This window comes from Vigna unguiculata, chromosome 2, assembly GCF_037176805.1.
Source record: "Vigna unguiculata cultivar grain cowpea cultivar isolate G323 ecotype 2 chromosome 2, ASM3717680v1, whole genome shotgun sequence".
Taxonomy (NCBI): Eukaryota; Viridiplantae; Streptophyta; class Magnoliopsida; order Fabales; family Fabaceae; genus Vigna; species Vigna unguiculata.
The window spans coordinates 28,846,981-28,869,046 of NC_140793.1; the positions used below are offsets into that span (position 1 = coordinate 28,846,981).

Genomic DNA, 22,066 nt, shown 5'->3' on the forward strand with positions numbered 1-22,066 from the left:
GACAACATAAAGTGTCTTTATTAATATTTTCTTTCTGACTTTGGTGGCATAATCAGTGGCAATTACTAAACCCACCATCATCAAAAACCAACCCAATCTGCAACAGTTCCACCAATCCAATTAGTGCACAGACTGCAACTAATCATTTACCATGTGACTTCATACCAAAGCAAACTTATCCAACCCACAAAACTCTTCTATATTAACACCACACAACAACAAAGGTCACAACCACAACACCACAAAAAGCAAAATGGTGCACCAAATCAGAGCCTCACTCACATGCTTTATTCTTTTCCTCCTTCTCTTGGCCACTTCCTTCCTCTCAGTTCACTCCAGGAACACTCTCATCACACAAGATAACAAGATTTTGCACAGGAAGACAAGGATTAACCATGGAAGCCACCGTGGTCCCAAGAAGCACCTTCTCAACCCAACAATTCACAATCCATTTCAGTCTCGTGAATTCCCTGTGTAGCTCTCTGCTTAGTTATTTGTCTGTAATATGAATCAATTAAGTTCCTTTTCTCAGCTTTTTGATTCACTTATGCATGCCCATTTCTCTGGAAGTCACAACAATTCCAAAAATCTTGTTCCTTGTGTTAGTATCTTGACAGCAAAACACATTCAGTAGCACCTTCCAATACTGTTTATGTTGTCTCTTGTTTCTGTCTATTATACATATATAAGTATATCAGATATCACAATTGAGGTTGTCTTTTTGTTTTATAATTCTTAACTCGTGTCTGATTTGGTGGAAACGGAATGAGAGGATCAGAGGGTAAAGAAAAAACTTATGCATGATCTGGAAATGAATGCTGCATATAACACACAACTTTTGGTGGATGATGGATGAGTGTTTGATCAAAATGGAATTGCTTGTTTACACAAAAGTTAGAGTTTGTGGTCAATGCTACAGTAATGGGATTGAATAGTCGTTGCAACTAATATTTTAAAAAGCACAACTACCTTAGTCATTATAGTATGAACTGTATAATTTATCAAGTTATGCATAGTAACCAAAAATGAAGGCTTTTTTTGAACCAAGTTGGTTTTGACTGCAAGTTGCATAATTCATCAGCCATTTTTTGTTATTATTTATTTGAAAAGAAAATGTATTTTTCTATGGATGAGAGCTAGGATTCACAAGTTTCATGGTCCCAATGCTTCTGATAATTGTCAATAATCAAGGAGAAAAGAGGTCAATGAATAGTATGAAAATAATGTTTTTCAAAAATAGTTTTATCAAATTCCCCATAATATTATTCCTGCAAAGGGATAAAAATTTAACTTTTCTAAATTAGAATGAAAGTTTTCATGCACTGAAAGTTCTATATATAGTGTCAATGTTAGTTCGGTTGAACTTGTGATATAAGAATTAAAAATACATTTAATAGTTTAGATTTCGTAGAAAATACTTTTTTGTATATATTTTTTCTTTTCGTGTGGACTGGATTCTCTTGACCTCATTCCTTTATTTTCTCTTTACACAGTAACATTTAATTATTTGCTGATATTGTAAAATAAGAATTAAAGCATAATGATATTTTCTTTTATACAAAAAAGGATCATAACGGGACAAACAAAGTAATGGTAAACCCGTGTCTTGAGCCAATAATGAAGCATTTTTCCACTCCTACTCAAACTAAGATTTACCACACAAAAGTATGTTCAAAACACAACTCAACCTCTTTTACCAAACATGTCGTGGTTTTGAATTGAATTCTATATGCAAAGATTGTCTTTATCTTCTACTTCATCATTCATAGACAAAAGGATATATTTAAAACAAGTCAAAAGTGTTTTCAAGAACTTGTTTATGAAAATATAGAGATTCCTTAAATTGATAACTCTTTCCTACATTCCTTAGCTCGTGAAAGGTGGTTGTTCCAAATGATGCCTGTTGATTATAACTGACGAGTAGACATATAGATACACTCCCCTAACCTATTTACTGCATTAATGTATCTAACAAAGCTGATTTTAGAATACTAGCCGTGCAAGGCAAGACAAGCATGAGGCACAGGATTCAGAGAGAAGCCTTTTTCCTCATATTTTCAGCCAAAATGGACTAGCAGAGAATTCTATTCATTGTTTGCATTTTGAGCTGGAACAATAAGAACAGCATTTGATATGAAACTCCTTCCATATAAATGGGAACAGGTTTAACCAAAATATCATTCTTGATCATGGTTGAGTGTTATGACAAATCAGCTTATGATTTCAATCGTTTCATGGATTTTTGAAAAAAAAAAAGTTTTAGAATGATGAGAGGAATGTGCTAAATATAGACAGTATGAATAGGGTAACAAAGCATTTCTTCGGTTCACCTTTTGTTAAATTGTGACACAATGCCGTGCTTGACGGATTCAGAAGAAAGAAAAATAAACATATAGAAAATTTTCATTCTTAATTCTCCATTCCTCTGATTTTAACTTCTATCATGCATGGCCTAAATACATTCAGATATTCATCAAGGGTACATGCTGCAAAGGAAAGCATAAATAAGCTTAATAACAATGGATCCAAAGTAAAAATTTGAAGCATATTACCAGAGTCTTCATATAAAGCAGATAGCGAAAATGTGCCACACTTGACTTTTTATGAGTATATATTTGAATATACATAGCCATATTTGTGCCGCATAACATATAGAAATAGCAAAGAACAGCAAAAAGAGATGAAGGGGTGTCACGTTCAACAAAATACATCATTAAAATCAATACCAGTTTAGATGCCTGAAGCATTACACTCTTCAAGAAGTTTTAAGAGATTATGCTCCGGAGCACTGACAGATGGTAGGATCATTCGATTCGACCGGGATGTCCGGGGCTTGATTCCAGCATCTTCAGATTCAAGTGTTCCTCCTTCCTTCATTACTGGCAGGTCCCCTCTTCTTCGCACAGTTGCAGAAACTCTTTCTTTCCATATTCTTCCATCCTAGCATTGAGGAAGAAATTTTCATAATCCTATTATATCCAATAAATGACAGAAACCCTCCTCTCTTTTTTCTTCAGATTTGACAAACAGGAAAGAAAGGCATTCATGCATGTACAACCTCCCCGGGTCCTTAACTACACTCTTTTTCTTTTTCAAAATACAATTTTGGTTTTCAAAAGGTTATCCTTAATTACCAACAAATTGTACAAGGTAAATTTACAGGCGGAGGTGTCTACTGATGATAATTTTAGTAATGGCCAACTTCCAACCATCACTGGATCTTCAGATATGAAGTTAGAAACAGCTAAAGGTTCAAAACACTGTGACTAGCTACACCACATTATTTTCAAACTAAGTCAAAAATATGGCTGCTCTACCACAACTTTTGTTGAGGGTATACAATGAACATGAAACCCAAAGGAAAGATGAGTTGATGACCAAAACCACCTTACCACCAAGTTAAGTGGAACCTCAGCTATCCCCTCACGTGTATTCCACACTAAAATACATAACTGGCAATGACTAGTTCATACTTGTCAACTGTAGTGACAATAATAGGTTGTAATCATATTCACATGGATGCACAGAAAAACTAAAATAGAAAAAATAAAGAGAACTGTTGTAGGAAATAATCCAAAGAATTCTCCTAAAGTCCAAATCCCATATTTAGTAATTATGTTAGCGTTTTGTAGATAGTTGCTGGAATGCTCAAGATTAGACAAACAGCTTTATCTTATGATTTTTGTATTAAGTGTGGATTGAGTTCAGAAAGTCTTCTGAAAGGTAACCCCGATGAGTAGTAGCTAGGCAGAGGCCTGGATCTCTAGCATAGAGTAGTACCTATTCTCAGCTTCCCATTTACTTGGTGTGGCTGGTGAAGGATAGAGTCTATCCTAAGGATCTTTAGTCTTTCTTGTGTAATAATTTTAGAGGTTTACTGCATCAATAGAGATGCCAAAAGGCTTTGGAGGTGTTCACAGTTTGCAGTAGGTTGGTTTATTTGATTGTAAAGAAATGCAAGAATTTTCACTGGTCAGATCAACCCTTAAATTTACTTTCAGAGAGTAGTTCAACTAGTATCTTTGTGAAGTCATACCAAATATCTTTTTAAGGGGATGTCTTTGATACATATTCAGAGAGACTGGGTTGCTTATGTTCTTTCCTCATTTGCTGTAATGTTTAGCTGTAGAGTATATCTCTTTCTAAATCAAATTCACCTTTAAAGTAAATTGTTATAAATAGCCTTAGAAGAATAGTTGAAATGGTATTTTTTTCAAGTTATTTGATATCAAGATACTTTACTTATTACATGTTTAAACAGGTAACCTGTTTGCTAATTAAAAAGGACAGCATATTTGCCTCTTATTCTTGAAGCTAATAATGCAAAACAAGTTTAACATAATGATATGCAGATGTTAACAAACAACATTTCTTATGAGTTTTAAATATTTTCGTTTTAGCTTAATTCTAGACAAATAATTTTAAAAATATGTTTTCTCTAAAAGATGCTAAAAATAGTTTCTTCCTCATAATAAATTAAATCAAAAGCATGCCTAGTATCCAACACAACCAAATTCCACGCTCAACAAAACAACTCATACTTTCATTGAGGTATATAGCAATCATGAGATGCAAATTTAATTTTGCACTGAATATTGGCATTCAATCATCAATTCTCACATTAAGGTGTTACATATTGGTTAAAAGAGTAAAAACCTAACATTGACATTATATAAAAATCAAATAGTAACAACAGCAATAACAATGATGATGATGATAATAATGTGCAATTTGCTACCATACACCCAAACTGGTTATATTTGTTTTAAAGTTGCAGGATTGACTTTGATAGAATTAATTTTAAACTGCTGCATGTAAATGGAAGCACGCCTATATTATTCTGACCCATAGATTTTACAATGAAAATGTACCACAGAGAAATGAATTACGGTAATGTAGCAAAAACAGACATGCATCATTCCAAAGATCAAATGATCAATTTTGCCATATACCATAAGACAACCAGATATCATTCTTACATTAAGAATAGATGGCTCTGGCAACGGGCACTGAATTGGCCTATCACTGTCAAGAGGTTCGATCGGATGTTCAACAGGCTTAAACTCCACAGCCACTTCAATTCCATGAGAAGTGGCAGTTGCAGCACTCGCCACTGCAGCAACAGCCTCAGAGTTTGGGGGCATCACTTCCCTCTCATCCTGCAACACATGAAGTCAACGCACAACAAACAATAGTAAGATCACGCCACCAATTAAACAAAATTGTAGACCAAATTGCACAGGCTTTTCTAATTTTCTCCAATCCAACAGCAAATCACATGAGCAATTATATTGATGATTGCACTAACGAAACAGAACATGGTTTATACTCATTAAATTTAAGGTGAGTAATCAAATAGCACAAAAATAAAAAAGAACTAGGCCTGACCAGCATTTATTGGTCAATCAAAGTCCACTCCCAACAAAAAATCAATCAAAATCATTGGATTTGAATTGCAAAAAAGGGTTCATGAGAAGGAAAAAAAAAAATAGAGTAACTCTTACCAAAGCACTTTGAGTACGTCGGTGGACATTCCTTCCAACAGAGAATCTCGAAAATATACCCACCATGGTTCTTTTCTCCCCACCTCAAAAAGAATCAATACCCACCAAGAAAAAACGTTTCTTTTTGACGTCTGCGTGATTATCTAGCGAAAGGTCTATTAGCTATTTATAGTTGTTGTCTGGGGGAGGCAAAAAACACTTGAATCAGTGGTTACATGAGAAGGGTCCTGATCCGGGGCAAGTTTTGCAACCCGGAAGCAGGTGGTGTTGGAATTGGAAAGCCACAGAGAAAAAGGAGAGAGAGAGAGAGAGAGAGAGAGAGAGAGAGAGAGAATAAAGAGAATGAAGAGAGAGAAAGGTTGAGGTGGAGAAGAGAGGAATCGTTTACTTGGCGTGAACGATGATAGTGTTGGGTTTGTTGCGTTGTGCTGAGATGTGTTACGAGGAGTTTCTCGTTTGGGGAAGTTAATAATAATGTAGTAATAATAATGCTTTGGAATCAGCTGAACAGACAGTATCAAACTGTAATCCATCACAAACAAACAAAATATAAATTAATTAGAAAAAATAAGTAAAAAAAAAATTAACAAAAGTGATTTGAATTATATAAATTAACTTGTTTATTTGAATTATATAAATTAACAAAAGTGATTTCATTCTGTCTTTGACATGGATGTAGCTGTTCTGATAAATGTTCTTTCTTTCTGTACTGTAATTCCTATTTGGAGAAGAAATTAAAAGAAAATAAATAATTCTAAATAAATATCAATCTATGTGTTCTTTAAAGAAATAAAATGTTAATACTTTATGAACTTCATAGAGTATTAATGCAGAAAAAAAAACATTTATAAGAATTAAAAATGTGAATGGTGGAATGAAGGTGTTGTTGATTGGGCAGAGAAGGGTGTCACAGTCGAGTGACGAGTGATGACTCCACCACATCCACCGCCCTTGCTACGGTGTCTTCTTCAACTACACGCTCAGATTCTTCTTTATTGCACAAAAGTAATATAATTTTTCTGATATCTGCTTTTGTTTTTATTTTATTTTTTATTCATTGGTGGAGAATCCATAAACTTGGTGCATTAGTTTATGATGCCAGCTCTTCTGAATAAACAATGTTACTAATTTAGTCTGTCAAAATAAAGTTATTTTTCTTAAACAATATCCTATAGAATGTTAAAAAATCACCCCAAATGTTAACTATTTTCTTTATTCTTGTTTGTGCCAAATTTCGTAAAGCTTTATTTTTCTCCTTCTCTCACATTCTTGTCCAACTTGGCTTCTTCACCATCTCACTTTGTAACCATCTTTTTTTTCATTTTCTCTCATGACTTTGTGATGGTGTTCTTTGGTTGTTGCTCAACAAACACTCAAACCCAAATTCAAGTCCTTACAATTGTTCTTCTTCAAGTGCAAGGGAAACTTACCCTTGACCTTTTGAGTTTTACCAATTATCTATGTCAAATAATTTAAAGAGAATAATACATGAAGGAAAAAATAATTTTTGTTTTCTTTGTGAATACAAATTAGTTTATATTTTTTTATCGGCAAACATAACAATGAAAACTAGTTTGTATATAAACTAATTATATATATAGTGTTTTGTGAATGAAATTCTACAAAATTATTTGATTTTATTTCATTTTTTCTGTAACTTTTGACGAGAAAACTCAGAGAAATTCTAAGTCTACTTAAAAACTTCCATTTTGTTTTTAATTCAATAAAATATGTGTGTTAATGTATTGAGTATTGTTTATATATGTGTTGAAGATGGTAAGTAAAAATTAAATATGTATGAGAAAGAGAAGTAGATATGACAAATGAACCTATATAATTTTTCTTTGACATGAATACTCACGTTAATAAAGTATGCATATAATTAATAATGATTTTTTAAATTGGTATATGTAATACTTAATATTTTAAATTGGGTGTAGGTCAAAAATAAGTAACTAGCTATCTTTCTAGTTTCAATATTCGTTCTAATATTTGTCAAGTTCCCATATCATAGTCTAAAAAATGTATACTTTATTTTTAAGTTAAGTAAAACATTTAATCATTTTTACTTGTTTATAATTATTTAAGATGTATTTGATTGTTATTTTATAATTTTATTTTATATTTATACAATTATAATTTATTTTTTAATATCTAATATTGAATGCAAATGATGTACATCACTTTAATAAATATTGTTAGGGAAACGTATATCCAATCAAGATCATTATCGTTTTTATTCCAATATTCATCCTGTACGACCAATTCAACTTAAAAAAAACAGTATAATATAATTAAAAAAAGGAGTGACTTAGGAAATTCACATTTTAATTTAAATTTAAATTGAAAACCATATAAACAATTTTCTCATATTCCAAATAAAAAAGTACAATTAAAGGTTTAAATTCCGCTAACATGTTATTTGGAGAGTGTTGAAAGGTGAAGGAAGACCCTAACCAGTGAGAGAGCGAGGGTTTGAGACGATGGAGAACGACGAATTGTTCGACAATTGGGATGATTCGATAATCGAAGAGGTCTCTGTCCTCGCTGATAGCGCACCAAAACCAACCCCGAACTCTTTTTCTTCTTCCTTTTTCTCAGACGACCACCGTTTCGTACCACCAAAACCATATTTTCACGCACTTCCCTCAACTTCTTATCACCCTCCGCCGCAGCCGCTTCCTTCCGCCGCCATTTCCTCCGTTTACTCCGCCGCTTGCTATTCGCCTCCGCGGGAGCTCTCTCAGAGGAACGCCGTTGTCATTGTCGATTCGCCTCCCAATCCTCCTTCCGACAAAGAACTCGAGATCGAGCGCTTAAAGGTAGTATCCACTAATTCCAAATGGAAGTAAATGCACGCCTGTTCCATGTTTAGGTCTTGCACTTTATATTCAAACGCTGTGTCGTTGTTTATTGTGTTTTTATTTTTATTTACAGAACTGCCACTTTGTCATACTACTACTTTCAAATATTTCTACAGGAGAAACAAAGAAAAGAAAAGAAAATCTGTTAGGAAACAGATTGAGAACAAGTGTCTGTTTAAGTGAAAATGTAAATATTTTCTCAAAGGGGATTCAGTTTTAGTTTTGGAATTTCGACGTGGAGGGTAATAGTAGAGGGGACTATAATATACCTGTTATTTGGTTTTGTCGGTTGAATCTTGTGAATTGATTTTAAGATTTTAAGGTGTCCTTTTCATTGTTATCACTTGAGGTCTCTATTGGTAGTGCTCCTCTAGTTGTGTTGTTTGTTTTGGAAGTTACAAGGAGGGAAAAAGGTATTTGCCATGCTGGGTTGTTCCAATTTTTGTTAAAGTGTTCGCTCATTTTTTTTTTTTTCTTGTACTAAACTTGGAATTTTTGGTTGGTGGCAAGTACAGAGGGAGCTGGAACATGCAACAAAGCAGATTGAGAATCTGGTATGCCTGGGCAACTATATACGCGCATTGGCCTTTTTGTTTTCTGTTGACTAGATTATGTTTTTTTTTGTTGACACTTCTGTTGCTGCTTCAAAATTTTGGTTGAGTGTCATAACTTAATTGCATGCTTTCAGGAAAAGGAGCGTGTCAAGTTAAAGAAAGAAAGAGACAGGAAAGAAGATAAACCCAAATTTACGTCTTCTAGCAACGAAGGAGAAAGTGCTTGCGCTAACTGTTCAAAGGCAAAGAGTATAAACAAGTAAGTCATTTTTTATTTTTTTTTACACGATGTTCTAATTGTGTGGTTCTAGGACAATAATGTCCCTTTTCAGTTGCATCTCAGATCAGTCAACAAGAAAGCTTGCAGTTTAGCTTGTTAATTTATTGTAGCTTTATACGTGTTGCTTTTATATATTGAATCATGTCATGAAGTGGAAGCCACTGAAAATGAAGTAGGATGAAAAAGGTGCACTTAAATTTCTGTTATTATGAAGTTTATGAGCTCGAGCTGAAGCTGAAAGTAACTGTTGAAGTAACTTTTGGTGAATATTTCCGTATCTTTGTTTGTATTACTTATGTCACAGGTGAGAGTGACCAGAGCTTGTTGTATAAAGCCATTGCAAATTGTGTCTTGTGTGACCAATGTCTCAGCTAAATTAAGACTTTGCCTGATATATTTTGTAATTAAGTTGCTTGAGTAATAGTCTAGATTGAGTTTAAGCCATAAGCAGAAGGGTCAAGGTACACCATGACAAATAATTATCCAGGTGTTACATATCAGGCCAGAGTTGTCTTTTATTATTTTTTATCCTCACTCAGTCTAATGCAATGTTGTGTTATGTGGCATAAAATTATTATTAACCTGGGGTAAAAATGGCAGGGATTTTGGAACTCTCGATCCCAACTGTCATAACACTTCAAAGTTTAAAAATGGAGTATCCTCACCCGTTCCAATTGGTGAGACATGAGAAGAATCTCTTTCTCATTTTAAAAAAATTTCTGTTTACTTCTTACATGTGACACCCTGTTGAATTGTTTTTGTTTTATGCCAGCTGAAACTACTTTTAAAGCTAAGGGAGTTCAAACAGACATAGTTAGTCATCAAGAAGCCCAAGGTGCTTCAAGTGATGATCTCTCTGCTTATCTTGATCTTTCCCAGAAATTGCTTGCAATAAGGGGATCTCCAACTAAAAGGATGGGACATAATGTGATATCCAAGTTGCTTGCGGGTTGTCAAAGAGATTTTCATATTCTCTTTGGCTGCATGAATATGAGCCTGCCCTCTGAAATAACAAGAGAGTTATTTTTAGATTTAAGCTCTTCAGGAGTAGCTTTGCATCACCTCAAGGATCGTTATCTTACTCCAGAGTCAGCAAAGATATCAAATTTCTACCTTGCATTAACAAAGGTATCAATTCAGCTCTCCATTTTTATATATCTTCCTGTAGAACTCAAATTTGTGCATTTCTGATCCGCTGGAAATTTCTAGACATCAAATAGTTTGGTTTAAAGAATTAGCGCGGACTCTGAATTTTGTTGTTAGATTATAATTTTTGCTTCTTTGGTTTCTCCACGTGGTTGTTTTAAAGTGGTTTTGTTGTTAGATATATGGAACTCTCTTCTCTTGTGCACTATTATTTTTATTTCTGGTAATTTATCCATGTCAAGTGTGCTATTAGGAGGATTTCCCAGTCATCATTTTCTGCATTTCTCTTCTCTAATAGTATCATAGTTTAGTCTGTCTTTAATTTTTTTTTAACTGGTTCCTTTTGCATGTTAACATATTGGATATGTTAACTTTTGGTATTAAAATCTGGTTCTATTGTTTAATCATGTTAGTGAGATTGTATATCATCCATTATTAATGTGTTACAGATAGCTGATGGGACAGATGTTTTGGAAACTTTAATTGGACCACTGCTTGATCTCTGTGGAATGGAAAATGTAAGTACTTTGTGAATTAATATTTTGTTGTCCAATTGCTTGCAAATTTATATTACTATTACCTGTGGGTAATAAATTTTCCTTTTAAGTACTAGGTCTACAGAAAGATGATTTGATAGATATTTTAATGGATTATAGAGGTTCTTAAGGATTCAATTATTTTCCTCTGTAAGTGAAAGTAATAATTAATATTCATAGTTTAGGAAGATTATAAATGAACAGAAAAATATTTTTTATGTAGAATTGAATGGAAAGAACTGAAAATGGGGGAACTATCCTTCAAGGGTTTCCCATTCACAAATGATTTCTCCTTTGAGCAAATGCTTGACCTGCAAAATGATATAAGCAATGATGAACCTTCCCCTTATGTCTTCGTATTTATTAACTATCTTACCAGCTAACTAACCACTCCAACTTTTACCAACTAATTTGCTATTTCCTCTCTCCTAAATCTGTATTGCTAACATATAGGCAATACGTATTGGATTACAATGTTGTCAAAAAGATTCGTAAAACAGTTTGCTTTATGGTAGGTACTGTAGGATGCATGGGATATTAAATTTCAACAAAGCTCTTGATTCTTGAACGATCATTGACCATTAATTCAATTGCAATCCTGAGACCCACATAGTTTACAAGGCCAAAAGCTTGTTTGTACTATTCAAAACCCTGTTGTATATTTGAACATATGAAGAGTTGGAACGTTGGACATAAGTGTCCACCCGTCCTTGCCCTAAAAAGTGGTTAGAAAGAAAGGAAAGAGATAGTAGGTTCTTAGGCACAGTTAGATCAGTTAGTTAGGGACAGTTTGAGAGGTTAGCCAATGAGAGGGGATCATTAAGAGAAACTGGGGGAAGAAAAGGATTTGTAATTACAATGATTGTGTGAACATGGGAACCCTTTGTTAAGGGGAAGCCCATGGAGGAGGAGAACTATTTTTCCTTTTCTCAGTTGTTTAATGAAATTATTCATTCCCTTTGTTTGCTTCTATCAACTTCTCATTTCTCTTTCCTGGGCTGTAACAACTCCCCTCATTATAAAGGTTCAAAGTATTTGAGCCTTGTATTTTATATATTTGACATGGATTGAAGTTCTTTACATCTGTCTTATAGAACCAAGTTTTGACTGTATTATAATGGACATCTTTGCAATGCATTTTATAAAATATTTTTTATTTATTTAGGGCTTATTGAGTCATTATTTGCTCACGACATGTTATGCTTTTTTATGCTATTCTAAAATTGAAAGTCTAGTGAGGGGTTTATAGGGGCTTGGTCTTGCCAACTGCTAGCTTTTTGGTATGGTTCTACCAAGGTTCTTATCAGGCCATATGCTTGAAAGTTATCATATTACTTTGTGAAACTAATTTACTTGGGTGTTCTTTTTTCTCTTGCTCGGTATTTTTTATAATCCATAAACCTTTACTGACAAAGCTCCTCCCTCTTGCATAGGTTGTTATTGTCCATAGCTCTCTATGTGTACTGCATATGCTTCTGAAGCTCCTACTGGAATCGGAAAATAATGCTGGAAGGAGGTATGCGTTGTTTAAATGTAGTTTTCCCTTGTTTCTAACAACTGTGTTAGCTGTGTATCCCTTGTCCATTAGCCGAAGGTTACCATTTGAATTGGTCCCTTTTTCTCTTTCTGTGTCATGAATCATGATATTTATATTATATTTAATTAACAAGTCTATTAGATCCGTGAGTTGTGATCAATTGGCTGGTCTGCGTTTGATTCGTATGATGAAAACCTGAGAAAATAGAATGTCTTCTCAAGCATGTCGAACTTGCCCTATAATTTAAGTATGCATCAAGTGTAAATGTGTATGCCCTTGGCCATATGTATAGGTAATACTAGGATCAAGAAACACTCACAGGGTGGAATGTTGTACCTGGGCTATCGATCTGTCCCTGTCCCTTAGTTTGACTGTTTATTTGGGTGTGGGAACTTTGGTGACTTGGGGAGGGAAATCGAGGAATGAAGTTTGGTCAGCATTATTGTTGTTGATTTGCTTGAAATGCATCGTTGTAGTAAACAATTCTTTAATATGACGCATTCAGAAAGTTCTGCATGGCCTTTGTGATATAGAATATGTCTTTTCTACAGTTTAGTGATCTGTACATATTTGCCCCTTTGGCAGCTAGACTAAGAATACAGGATAGGTTATAAGTTGGTGGATAAGCTGTACTTTTTGTGAAGTCATTTTTTCTTTCTTTCCTTGTTGCTGTTCCTGTTCTTATGAACTTATGATTTGATCTTTCCAGTGCACTCTGCTCAGGGACAATGTCTTCATTGAAGGACTTTGCGATGGGAAGGACCTTGTGGATTTTGGTGTAAAAGATGAAAATCTTGTTGATGAAGAAATAGAAAGCAGAAAAGAATGCCAGAACCATCAAAACTCCTTACAACCTCATGTAAATTGGGTGTATCTTTTTGAGATAATGCATCAAATTGCCATGAGGATCACAGAGGAAAGAGTGAGAGTGGAGGCAGTATCTATTATGAAGCTGCTTTTCCTGAGAAGTAATACTTACTTTGAGAGGGAACAGTAAGTTTAACTGTCGTGTTTTACTCTTAAAAATTGACTTATGAAGATATCGTGTTTATGCCAAGAGTTTGTGTGAACACAGGTTTAGCCAGAAAATACTTTTTGAAACTATTTCAGAATTGCTAAAGAAGGATGCTGGGCTGTGTGTGAAGAAACACACTCTAAGACTTCTATACCTGGTTTTGAATTGTAAGCTTCCTCTGCTAACCAATTTGCCAATTTTTTTTTTCGTTCATTACTACATAATTTGATTCCTAGCACCCTTCATTTCAATTGTTTTAGCAATTGCTACATGTTTTTGAACTTTTATTTTCACGCATTCAAGGTCCAAAACTGTTGGCTGCTTTCTGCTGTGGATGCAAAGAGGGTGATGCTAGCAGTGCTATGAATGAGAATGAATCGACTTCAGATTTTCAATATTTTAAAATCATCCTTCAAGGATTGTCTGATTGTGTAGCCCCTCATAGGAGTGGTTTACTGGTATGTTTGCTATGAAAGATACTGACACCGGCCATACAATTCTGCAATGTATAAATTGAGATGTGATTAATTTATTATGAATTATGTTGGATTGGATAGCACATTTATTGTGATATAGTCCATTTGATTATCATTTGCATCTACGTTTCCACACTCGTTTAACAATTACGTAAATAAATTAAGTACTCTTCTGAAACTTTTGAGACGAAAATTAAGATTTAAAGCTTTCTTATTGTCTTCTATGATAGGGATGTAGTCAAGCGACTTCAGTTTGGGGAAAGTAGTTATATATATTTCAAAATATTACTGCCTAAAATTTAGGTCATTCTAATTTCAGGGATTGAAAGTCAGCAGAAATGTGATTCTTGTGCTGGCGTTCCTTGCATCGTCTGGACAACCGGGTTTTGAAATTTTTGTTGGTCATAGGCTCTCTAATCGAGGGGTAAACTATCTTATGTTGATTTTGCAATTACTTGTATCGGAGATGGATCTTGAAGCTGAATCATATGAGCAGCAGGCAGAAATTTTCAGGGAGAGGTAATAAAACTGACTGTTAGGGTACAATCATAAAATTGTTCATTTCTTTACTTATCCTTTCTCAGATAAAGAAAAGTAAAGTGTAAAGTTGTACTCTAGAATTGTTTTCTAATGGTTACTTCTCTTTTATTTCGTTAAGTTCATTTGTTTAATCAATGTGTACATATTAAAAAGTGTATATAAATTCTTGAAACATAATAAATATATAATTATAATTGTGGAAATCCTAATTAAAATCACGTTTATTAAAATCTTGTCAAATAAAAAAATTATAAATTACTATCATTATAAAAATATTAGTACTTTTTAAATTAGATATTTCTTATTGATTTTGTGTGACTCATTTGTGGTCACTGTCAGGACATTTTTGATACGGGAGATACTGATATTACTCAACAGACTAGTGTCGAATCCTTCATATTCTGCCATTGTCTTGCGCGGTTTAACGAGCAGAAGGGATATGGGTGGTTTGACAATTGATGTTGCAAGCAGATTATCTCGTAAAGGGAAAAAAAATGAGCAGCAGGAGAGTATGGTGAAGCATATAAGAGAAACTGAAATTGTTGACCTTGCTCGCCTCTTCAAGAAAAGAATATTCGCATATTTAGGTGATGACGTATCGTGAAGTGTCCGCTTCCAGTGCTAATTTTTTGTACATATACACGTCTGTGTCTGTATCATTCTACTCAGGTGGGAGAGCTGCTTCTGAAATGGTGCACAAGCAGCAAGGGCACTATGGTCGTTCAGCCCAGAAATTTTTGACTGCCATGAAAAAAGTTCTTATTCAAAATTTTGTGTAATTGAAAGTTATAATTTAGTGCTCGAGATTGAGCAATGTCAGTCAGGTTTAAGAAAATGATGTAACGTTTTTGTTTTATGATGTACCATTTTTGTCGAAATGTTATTTCCCTTGAATTATTCCAGTCTACCATTTATTCTTCGTTTGTAGCCAAGTTGACTGAATTTTTTATGTCTTAAAAGATCTTTTGATGTAAAATTGAAAATAATGCATTTAAAATTAAAATAATATTGTTATTCGATAGTTTTTATTTTTAATTTATAAGAGAAGACATTAGACGAGAAAGGCAAAATGGGAAAAAGAATGGATAAACTCTACAGTTTGAATATCTGCACTACACGGACGGAAAATTCACACAGAATAATGTTAATGTGATGTCATTAAATTAAACATCGAGACTGCATTAAAATGATATTACTACATGAAAGTATATTTAGCATGTATATTATAGTAAAATAAATATCATTGGCAAATTACTTCATGTATATTGTGAATTTAATTTAATATTGTACCATGACATTGTTCTATTTTGTCTTTTGTTGTTTTTTTTTATTTCTCTTGCAACTGTAATTTCTCTTATTATTTCCTTTACACACACACACACACACATATATATATATATATATATATATATATATATATATATATATATATATATATATATATATATATATATATTCCATCTTTTTTACATTTAAGTACCATTATTATTTTCTTACGTAAATCATAAACTGATTCATATGAATTTTTAATTTATATTTTAAAACGGAAATTTTAAAAATTAGCCATAAACAAAGTAACTTTCTATAAACTAAACCTCAGTAAATCTTTTGAATGAAAAGCTTAATTTTGAAATTTTAAAACAGAATACGATTCCGTTGATACGCGCTAGGATGAGTTTTGGTTGGGTTTGAAAAACTGACTGAAATCTAACAGAGCGAACCAGGCAATAGATCTATATAATGGAAATGAAAGGTTTTGTCTGTCTCCCATCTGCATTAAAAGTTCATCGAGGTAATTTTTTACAACTTCTCTGTGTTTTTTTTTTTTTTTTCATTCACTGCTAAGCGTAGCTATATTAATTTTCATTTACATTGATAATAAAATATATCTTGTAAATGGAACAACTGCTGATATCCAAATTGTTTCAGTAATCATGAAAAGATAGAATCGAATCTGAATATGTAATATAGGAAGAATTGTATTATACAATTTGTGTATTCAATAATGGTGATTATGCAATTTATTTACATTGATCAAATTTAAACAAAGGTGCACAAAAACCTACACCTTTATTTAGAGCACTGACTTCTATACAGGAAATGAGTCTGCTCAATTTTTAGTACAGTTTAGGTAATATAAAGAAATTGTTACACTTCCTTTGGTGCTGTTAAATTTGTTGTCCAATTAAACTGAAATTTCAATTCTGATTCAAATTCAACACATGCTCTAGAATTGTACCAATTATTCCACAATTCAGAGCTACACCTTCCACTGAATGCGAGGTTCATGACTTCTTATGAGAGTACCTGATCTTGGAGAACAATCTCTGCTGAAAGTGTCTAGAGCATAAACATCCCAACCTCCATCTCTCCAGTAGGTAGAATAGACATCTGGTATATGTAAAACTTTACCGTAATCTTTTCCTGGACCATGTGGACATATTGTCTTCATCAGTTCATCTGGCATATCGAAAAACTCAAGGACTTTCAACTTAGTCAAGTTCTCAATGCCTGATGGAACCTTCTTCAACAATTCACACCGCCCTATGCTCAATTTTTCTAGGCGAGTCATTGCATCCTTCCCCACTGTCACCTCTTTGAGTCCATCAAATTTGTCAAGACCTAAAACCTTGAGCTTCTTGAACTTTCCACTCCTAAAATGCAAAGTGTCACCATCATAAGCCTGAAGCAGTTCAAGATGTGCAAGGTTTGGCAGATCTTGCAGATACACTAGAGGATCGTATTTTAAACAGCTCCATTTCAGAAATAGCCTGGCTAGGCTATGAAGAGACTGTATCCAACATGGTAACTCTTGTAGACGCCCTGACAAATACAAGCGTTGAAGAAATGGAGGTGGTGAACAAAGAAATGTCAGATCAATGACTTTACTCTCACCCTCAGAAGTAACAGAGAGGGCTTGAAGATTAGTTAATCTCTCAATGGACAAACAGAAAGCCATCCCATCTTCCTCTCTAAGTTTCAAGATTCCTAACCTTCTTAGTTGACTTAGCTCCCCTAACTGCCTTATTATCATTCCACAGTCTTGGTTTGCCTCCACAAAACAAAGCTTTTGTAGTGCCTTTAAATTTCCTATTTCAGAGGGAGCTTTAAGACCATCTTTGGAGTGAAACTGTGCATAACCTTTGAATTTAAACTGATAGACAAGGACATGACGAAGCTTTTGAAGCTTGAGAATATCTACAGGCAATTCTCTGACAGAAGTGTTCTTTAGATCAAGTGTTTCTAGATTATGCAACTTCCCTATTATGTGACCTGGAACCGTTTTCACCTTTGTGTTCCTTAAGCTTAGATATCTTAAATGATACAGATCAATAACTGCTAGTGGAAACTTCTTCAAAGGTGCATCTTGATAATCTAAAACACTGAGCAGTTTAAAACCACTTGGGAACAGTTTTCCAAGGGGCACATATTCTCCAACCCCAAACATTAAAAAAGAACGGAGTTGAGAGACAGACCTATGTTGCTGCCGATATGGTAATGTACCGTGCACTGAAAGCCGCCGAATCTTTTCTGGCCATGCCGCACTTTGTTCTTTGACAATGGATGCAAAGTTTTGGTCTTTAGACTTCAAAATGATGATCTCCCGTAGAAGATCATGGACTCGCAAAGTTTTGACCCTTCCATCAGATGTTGTCCCTGCTACTTGTATTAAGTTTCTGTTCAGGAGCTCCTTCAGGTAATCATGTGCAACATCTTCCTTTGTTTTTCCTTCTTTGGCTTCAACAAATCCTTCTGCTATCCATAAGCGGATCAATCTCATGCGCTGAATCAGATAGTCCTGAGGAAAGATGCTTAAGTACAAGAAACAGTATTTCAAATGGTAAGGTAAATCATTAAAACTGAGGTTGAGTACAGTTTTAAAATTATCAAGTTTGCCATTGCCTTGAATTTCAGCTCCAAGACTACGGCAAATCATATCCCACTCATCAATCCTGCGCTTGTCTTTTGTGGCCAGGACACCACTGATTGCCACAATTGCAAGGGGAAGACCCTCACATTTTCTTAAGATATATTTACAGATGTCAATCAAATACGAGGGACATGAATCACCCTGAAAGGTGTTCCTACAAAATAGATCCCAAGCCTCATCTTCTTTCAAGGGTTGCAAGTTATACACCTTACCGCTGGATTCTATTGTGGAGTTAAAGGCTAAATCAGATCTACGAGTGGTGATCATGATCCTGCTACAACAATTACTGTTTGGCAATGCATATTTGACAGCTTCCCATTCATACATATGCCACACATCATCAAATACTACTAGATACCTCTTCCTCTGCAGCAAGTCTTTGATTATCATCTTGAGCTTATCACTACACATGCTTTCCATTCCCTCTGGAATTGGTCGCCTTATCTCAGAAAAGAGCTTCTTGGCCAAGTCTTTGAGAAGCTCCTCAATTTTACAAGATTGAGAAACAGTCACCCAAGCACAAGCTTTGAAGTGTTTTTTTACGTCTGGATCATCATATACTTTCTTCACCAAAGTAGTTTTTCCTATCCCTCCCATTCCAGTAACAGAAATCACTTTTCGTCCAGGACAACCATTGATCAACCATCCTATTACCTGTTTTTTTGGTCTGTCTATGCCCACTAGATCAGTGTTGTCCAGGAGAAGAGCATCTCCTCGTTGATCATGCCATGCGTTACCTGTTTCAGGATATGTTTATTGTTCTAGTCTCGCAAGTGAGAATTGTGTAAACAGCAAAACAAGTACATTTTTATTGTTAAAATCCAATTTGCTTACTACCTAATGTTCACTTTTGGTGCACCTACTTCATTACCACTATAAGTCTAGTATAAAAATGCAAGTGGCACTAAATAAATCACTACTCTAAGGGGAGAGATAAACACGGTCGCCAATTGGAGGTGTTCACATTGTTATTACTTGAAGCTTCCATATTATAGACTTGAATAGAGTCTGTGCCAGTTAGTATAGTACCTGTATGAACGGAATTTGAAGCCACTGAAGAAGTATCCAGTTTACTGCGGAATCTCTTCCGACTTGAAGAAATAGCTTTCAAGCGCGAGTTGATGGTTTTTAACTCATGTGCAATCCGATAGCGAGCTTTCATATTCCTGATACGGAGATAAATAGAGAATCCATTGTTATGGTTATGTACCTGGACAAGTTCCAATTCATCAAGAAGATCTTCAGCCTCATGAACAACATCTCTGACTTGCTTAACCCAGACTTTAAGTTCCTCATCGTTCTCTTCTAACGCATCTGCAACCCTTAAGAAGGCTCTTATCAGCTCCAACTGTCCTTTCAGGCATATCACTTCTGCTTGAACTCCAGTGAACAATTTCACCTTATTCTCAAAAACAGGTGCAAGCCTTTGGAGAAGAAAACCCACTGCACTCTCAGCCATCAACTCTGTACATTTTTTCTACAGCAACTAGTGGAAAGAAACTTGGTTTTAGACTTGCTAGCTATAGGAAGTGAAGTGCATAGCTTTTGAAATTTCTTATAATATCCTTTTATTCAACCCATTGATGCATGGTTTATACAGGAGATAGAGATGCAAGATTTTTTTTCTCACAAAAAATTGAAACATGACAGCATCACCAGTAGATAACTGTTAACGTGTCAGAAAATGAAACAAAAAAAGAAAAGTGCAATTAAAGCTCAAAAGTTATCTTAGATTATGTCAAGTTGAGCTTAAAAAGCTATCTTAAATATATATGAAGAGAAAAATCAAGATATAAAATTGCTGACTTACTATTAGTTTGATAATGTGGAGAGAAAACGCGTCAAGGGTTTTAAAACAATATTCCTTACCACAATGCAACTTCTACTGCTTAGGGGGTGCCTGATTAATGCCTTAAGAAATTTGGTTGAAGGCAAGATACCTTCGTTTTTCCTAGACATAATGTATTTTAGGAAAGGTAAGTTGTCTTTTATACTAAAAATAAGGCTTTACTGAAAGGGAATGAAAGCATCTGCATATGCCAAAAGTATCAAAAGAGTATTATCAGTGATTCTGAGCTTTGGGACAATTTTAATCTAGAAGACTTTGCTTGAAGGAATTTAGCTATATCGTACGTTTTGGTGGGAGGAAAAAATAGAGATCAACGAAAACAATGATAGTAGTAAATTTGGGTTTATTTTCTTGTATTGTTGATTATGTTTTGAATACCCATAGGTATTTTTAATTAAATCTTTATTGAAATTTTTTCTTATATCGAGTGTTTAATTTTTTTTTTTTCATTTAAGTATTCTTTTATTTTTGGTTTTAACGGATGATATGATTATTATTTTATTTTCTTGTCATTAACTCATGTATCAACTTGCTTTTTTTTTTTCGATCTCTTCTAATTTGTTGGTTAACTTGTTGATTTTTTTCTTCAAGAGCAAGTTGACCGATATATTAAAAGACATAAGAGAGAAAATGCAAGTTGATGAATTTAAGTTAAAAAGATGATGTATAGTCATTAACAACAAAATCAAATGATAGAATACTTAGATTAAAAAGATATTTTAAGCATAGATAGGATTTGTTTTTAAAAAACTAAATTGAAATCATTAAAATTGATAATTTACTTCAAAACTTAACTAGTCTTTTTTTTATTAGGATTATTTGAGGAGAAATGAATCACTCATTTTATATAAATCTAACTTAGAATATGCAATCGAATATCAACCTGTGTAAATTTCAATGATATTTTCTTGGATTTTTTTTCAAACTACACTTATATTCATGTACTTTCTATATATATATATATATATATATATATATATATATATATATATATATATATATATATATCAATAAAAATTATGAATAAAATTGCAAAATCGGTCCAAATAAAAAAAAAATTGATTTGGTTTGATTTAAATTTTGTTAAGATTAAACTAATCACATACATTTTGCATGTTTCAAACGAATTTTTAACTAAAAATCAAATGAAACCCCGTCAAAGAGTGAGATTTGAGTTTATAAGCAAGTAAATGATTAACTTATACACTATTAACAACAAAAATATAGCAGGTATGGGCTAAAATTAGAACCATAAAGATGCAAGAAGTCTTTGCTGACTTTTTCATGGGGAAATAGGAATATCAATGATGCACATCAATCATACTCAGAAGGTGATTTACACAGAAATTGTATATAAATTGGCACTTTCGGCTTTTCCTTTGCCTTAAAACAGTGGGCACTGCAATGGTGTCATGTTGTCCACATAATTGGTTCTACGTTTGACTACAATAAGAATCTTGGAACATGTTCAGTGAATTCAAAGTGCATTTATATTTTTAATGTAGCCTAAATAGAAAAATAATAAAGTCTAGAAGACACGTATCATGTTATGAAGGGGAAATGGTTTTTAGAAGCAAAGTCAAATACAGTATATGAACCACATATGTAGGGCTTTTATTCAAAACCTATTTTTGTGATTTAGAAAATGTTTTGGTAACGGAAAAGAGTATATTTTTTCCGTCCAAACAGAATAGTGCTAGATGTGTATTTTTTTTTTTAATACCTTGAGTGTACTGCGGAAACTGTGCTAGAGAAGTGTATCATTGAAAGTGTCATTGTTGATGTAATTTACAGAAGGACTAAGAGTTTGTACAATCTTGAGTACTTAGCACGC

General features: G+C 33.8%; 3 protein-coding genes across 4 annotated transcripts; 1 reads left to right on the top strand and 2 right to left on the bottom strand.

Annotated features, from left to right (window-relative positions):
* Nucleotides 1–2,531: 2,531 nt before the first annotated feature.
* LOC114174344 (cystic fibrosis transmembrane conductance regulator) lies at nt 2,532–5,948 on the bottom strand. Of its 2 annotated transcripts, none has more exons than XM_028059181.2 (3): nt 5,505–5,948; nt 4,980–5,159; nt 2,532–2,940 (listed from the first exon to the last, which is right to left on the bottom strand). In XM_028059181.2, the coding sequence occupies exons 1-3, from the start codon at nt 5,568–5,570 to the stop codon at nt 2,731–2,733; spliced, it is 456 nt and encodes a 151-aa protein (XP_027914982.1). In that variant the 5' UTR covers nt 5,571–5,948; the 3' UTR covers nt 2,532–2,730. The 2 variants fall into 2 exon arrangements, with proteins under 2 accessions (XP_027914982.1, XP_085526090.1); XM_085669964.1 differs by lacking the exon at nt 5,505–5,948 and adding an exon at nt 5,389–5,502.
* Nucleotides 5,949–7,914: 1,966 nt separating this feature from the next.
* SUV2 (protein dimerization) lies at nt 7,915–15,372 on the top strand. The gene is made up of 12 exons (XM_028059179.2): nt 7,915–8,326; nt 8,884–8,922; nt 9,057–9,181; nt 9,803–9,879; nt 9,975–10,330; nt 10,798–10,866; nt 12,318–12,400; nt 13,145–13,414; nt 13,497–13,603; nt 13,740–13,894; nt 14,232–14,431; nt 14,792–15,372. Exons 1-12 carry the CDS (start codon nt 7,988–7,990, stop codon nt 15,054–15,056), a joined length of 2,085 nt encoding a protein of 694 aa, XP_027914980.2. The 5' UTR covers nt 7,915–7,987; the 3' UTR covers nt 15,057–15,372.
* A 1,021-nt stretch (nt 15,373–16,393) lies between these two features.
* On the bottom strand, nt 16,394–20,342 carry LOC114173725 (disease resistance protein RPM1-like). Its single transcript, XM_028058292.2, has 3 exons — nt 20,194–20,342; nt 19,413–19,869; nt 16,394–19,120 (listed from the first exon to the last, which is right to left on the bottom strand). The coding sequence occupies exons 2-3, from the start codon at nt 19,840–19,842 to the stop codon at nt 16,713–16,715; spliced, it is 2,838 nt and encodes a 945-aa protein (XP_027914093.2). The 5' UTR covers nt 19,843–19,869; nt 20,194–20,342; the 3' UTR covers nt 16,394–16,712.
* Between the last annotated feature and the right edge of the window lie 1,724 nt (nt 20,343–22,066).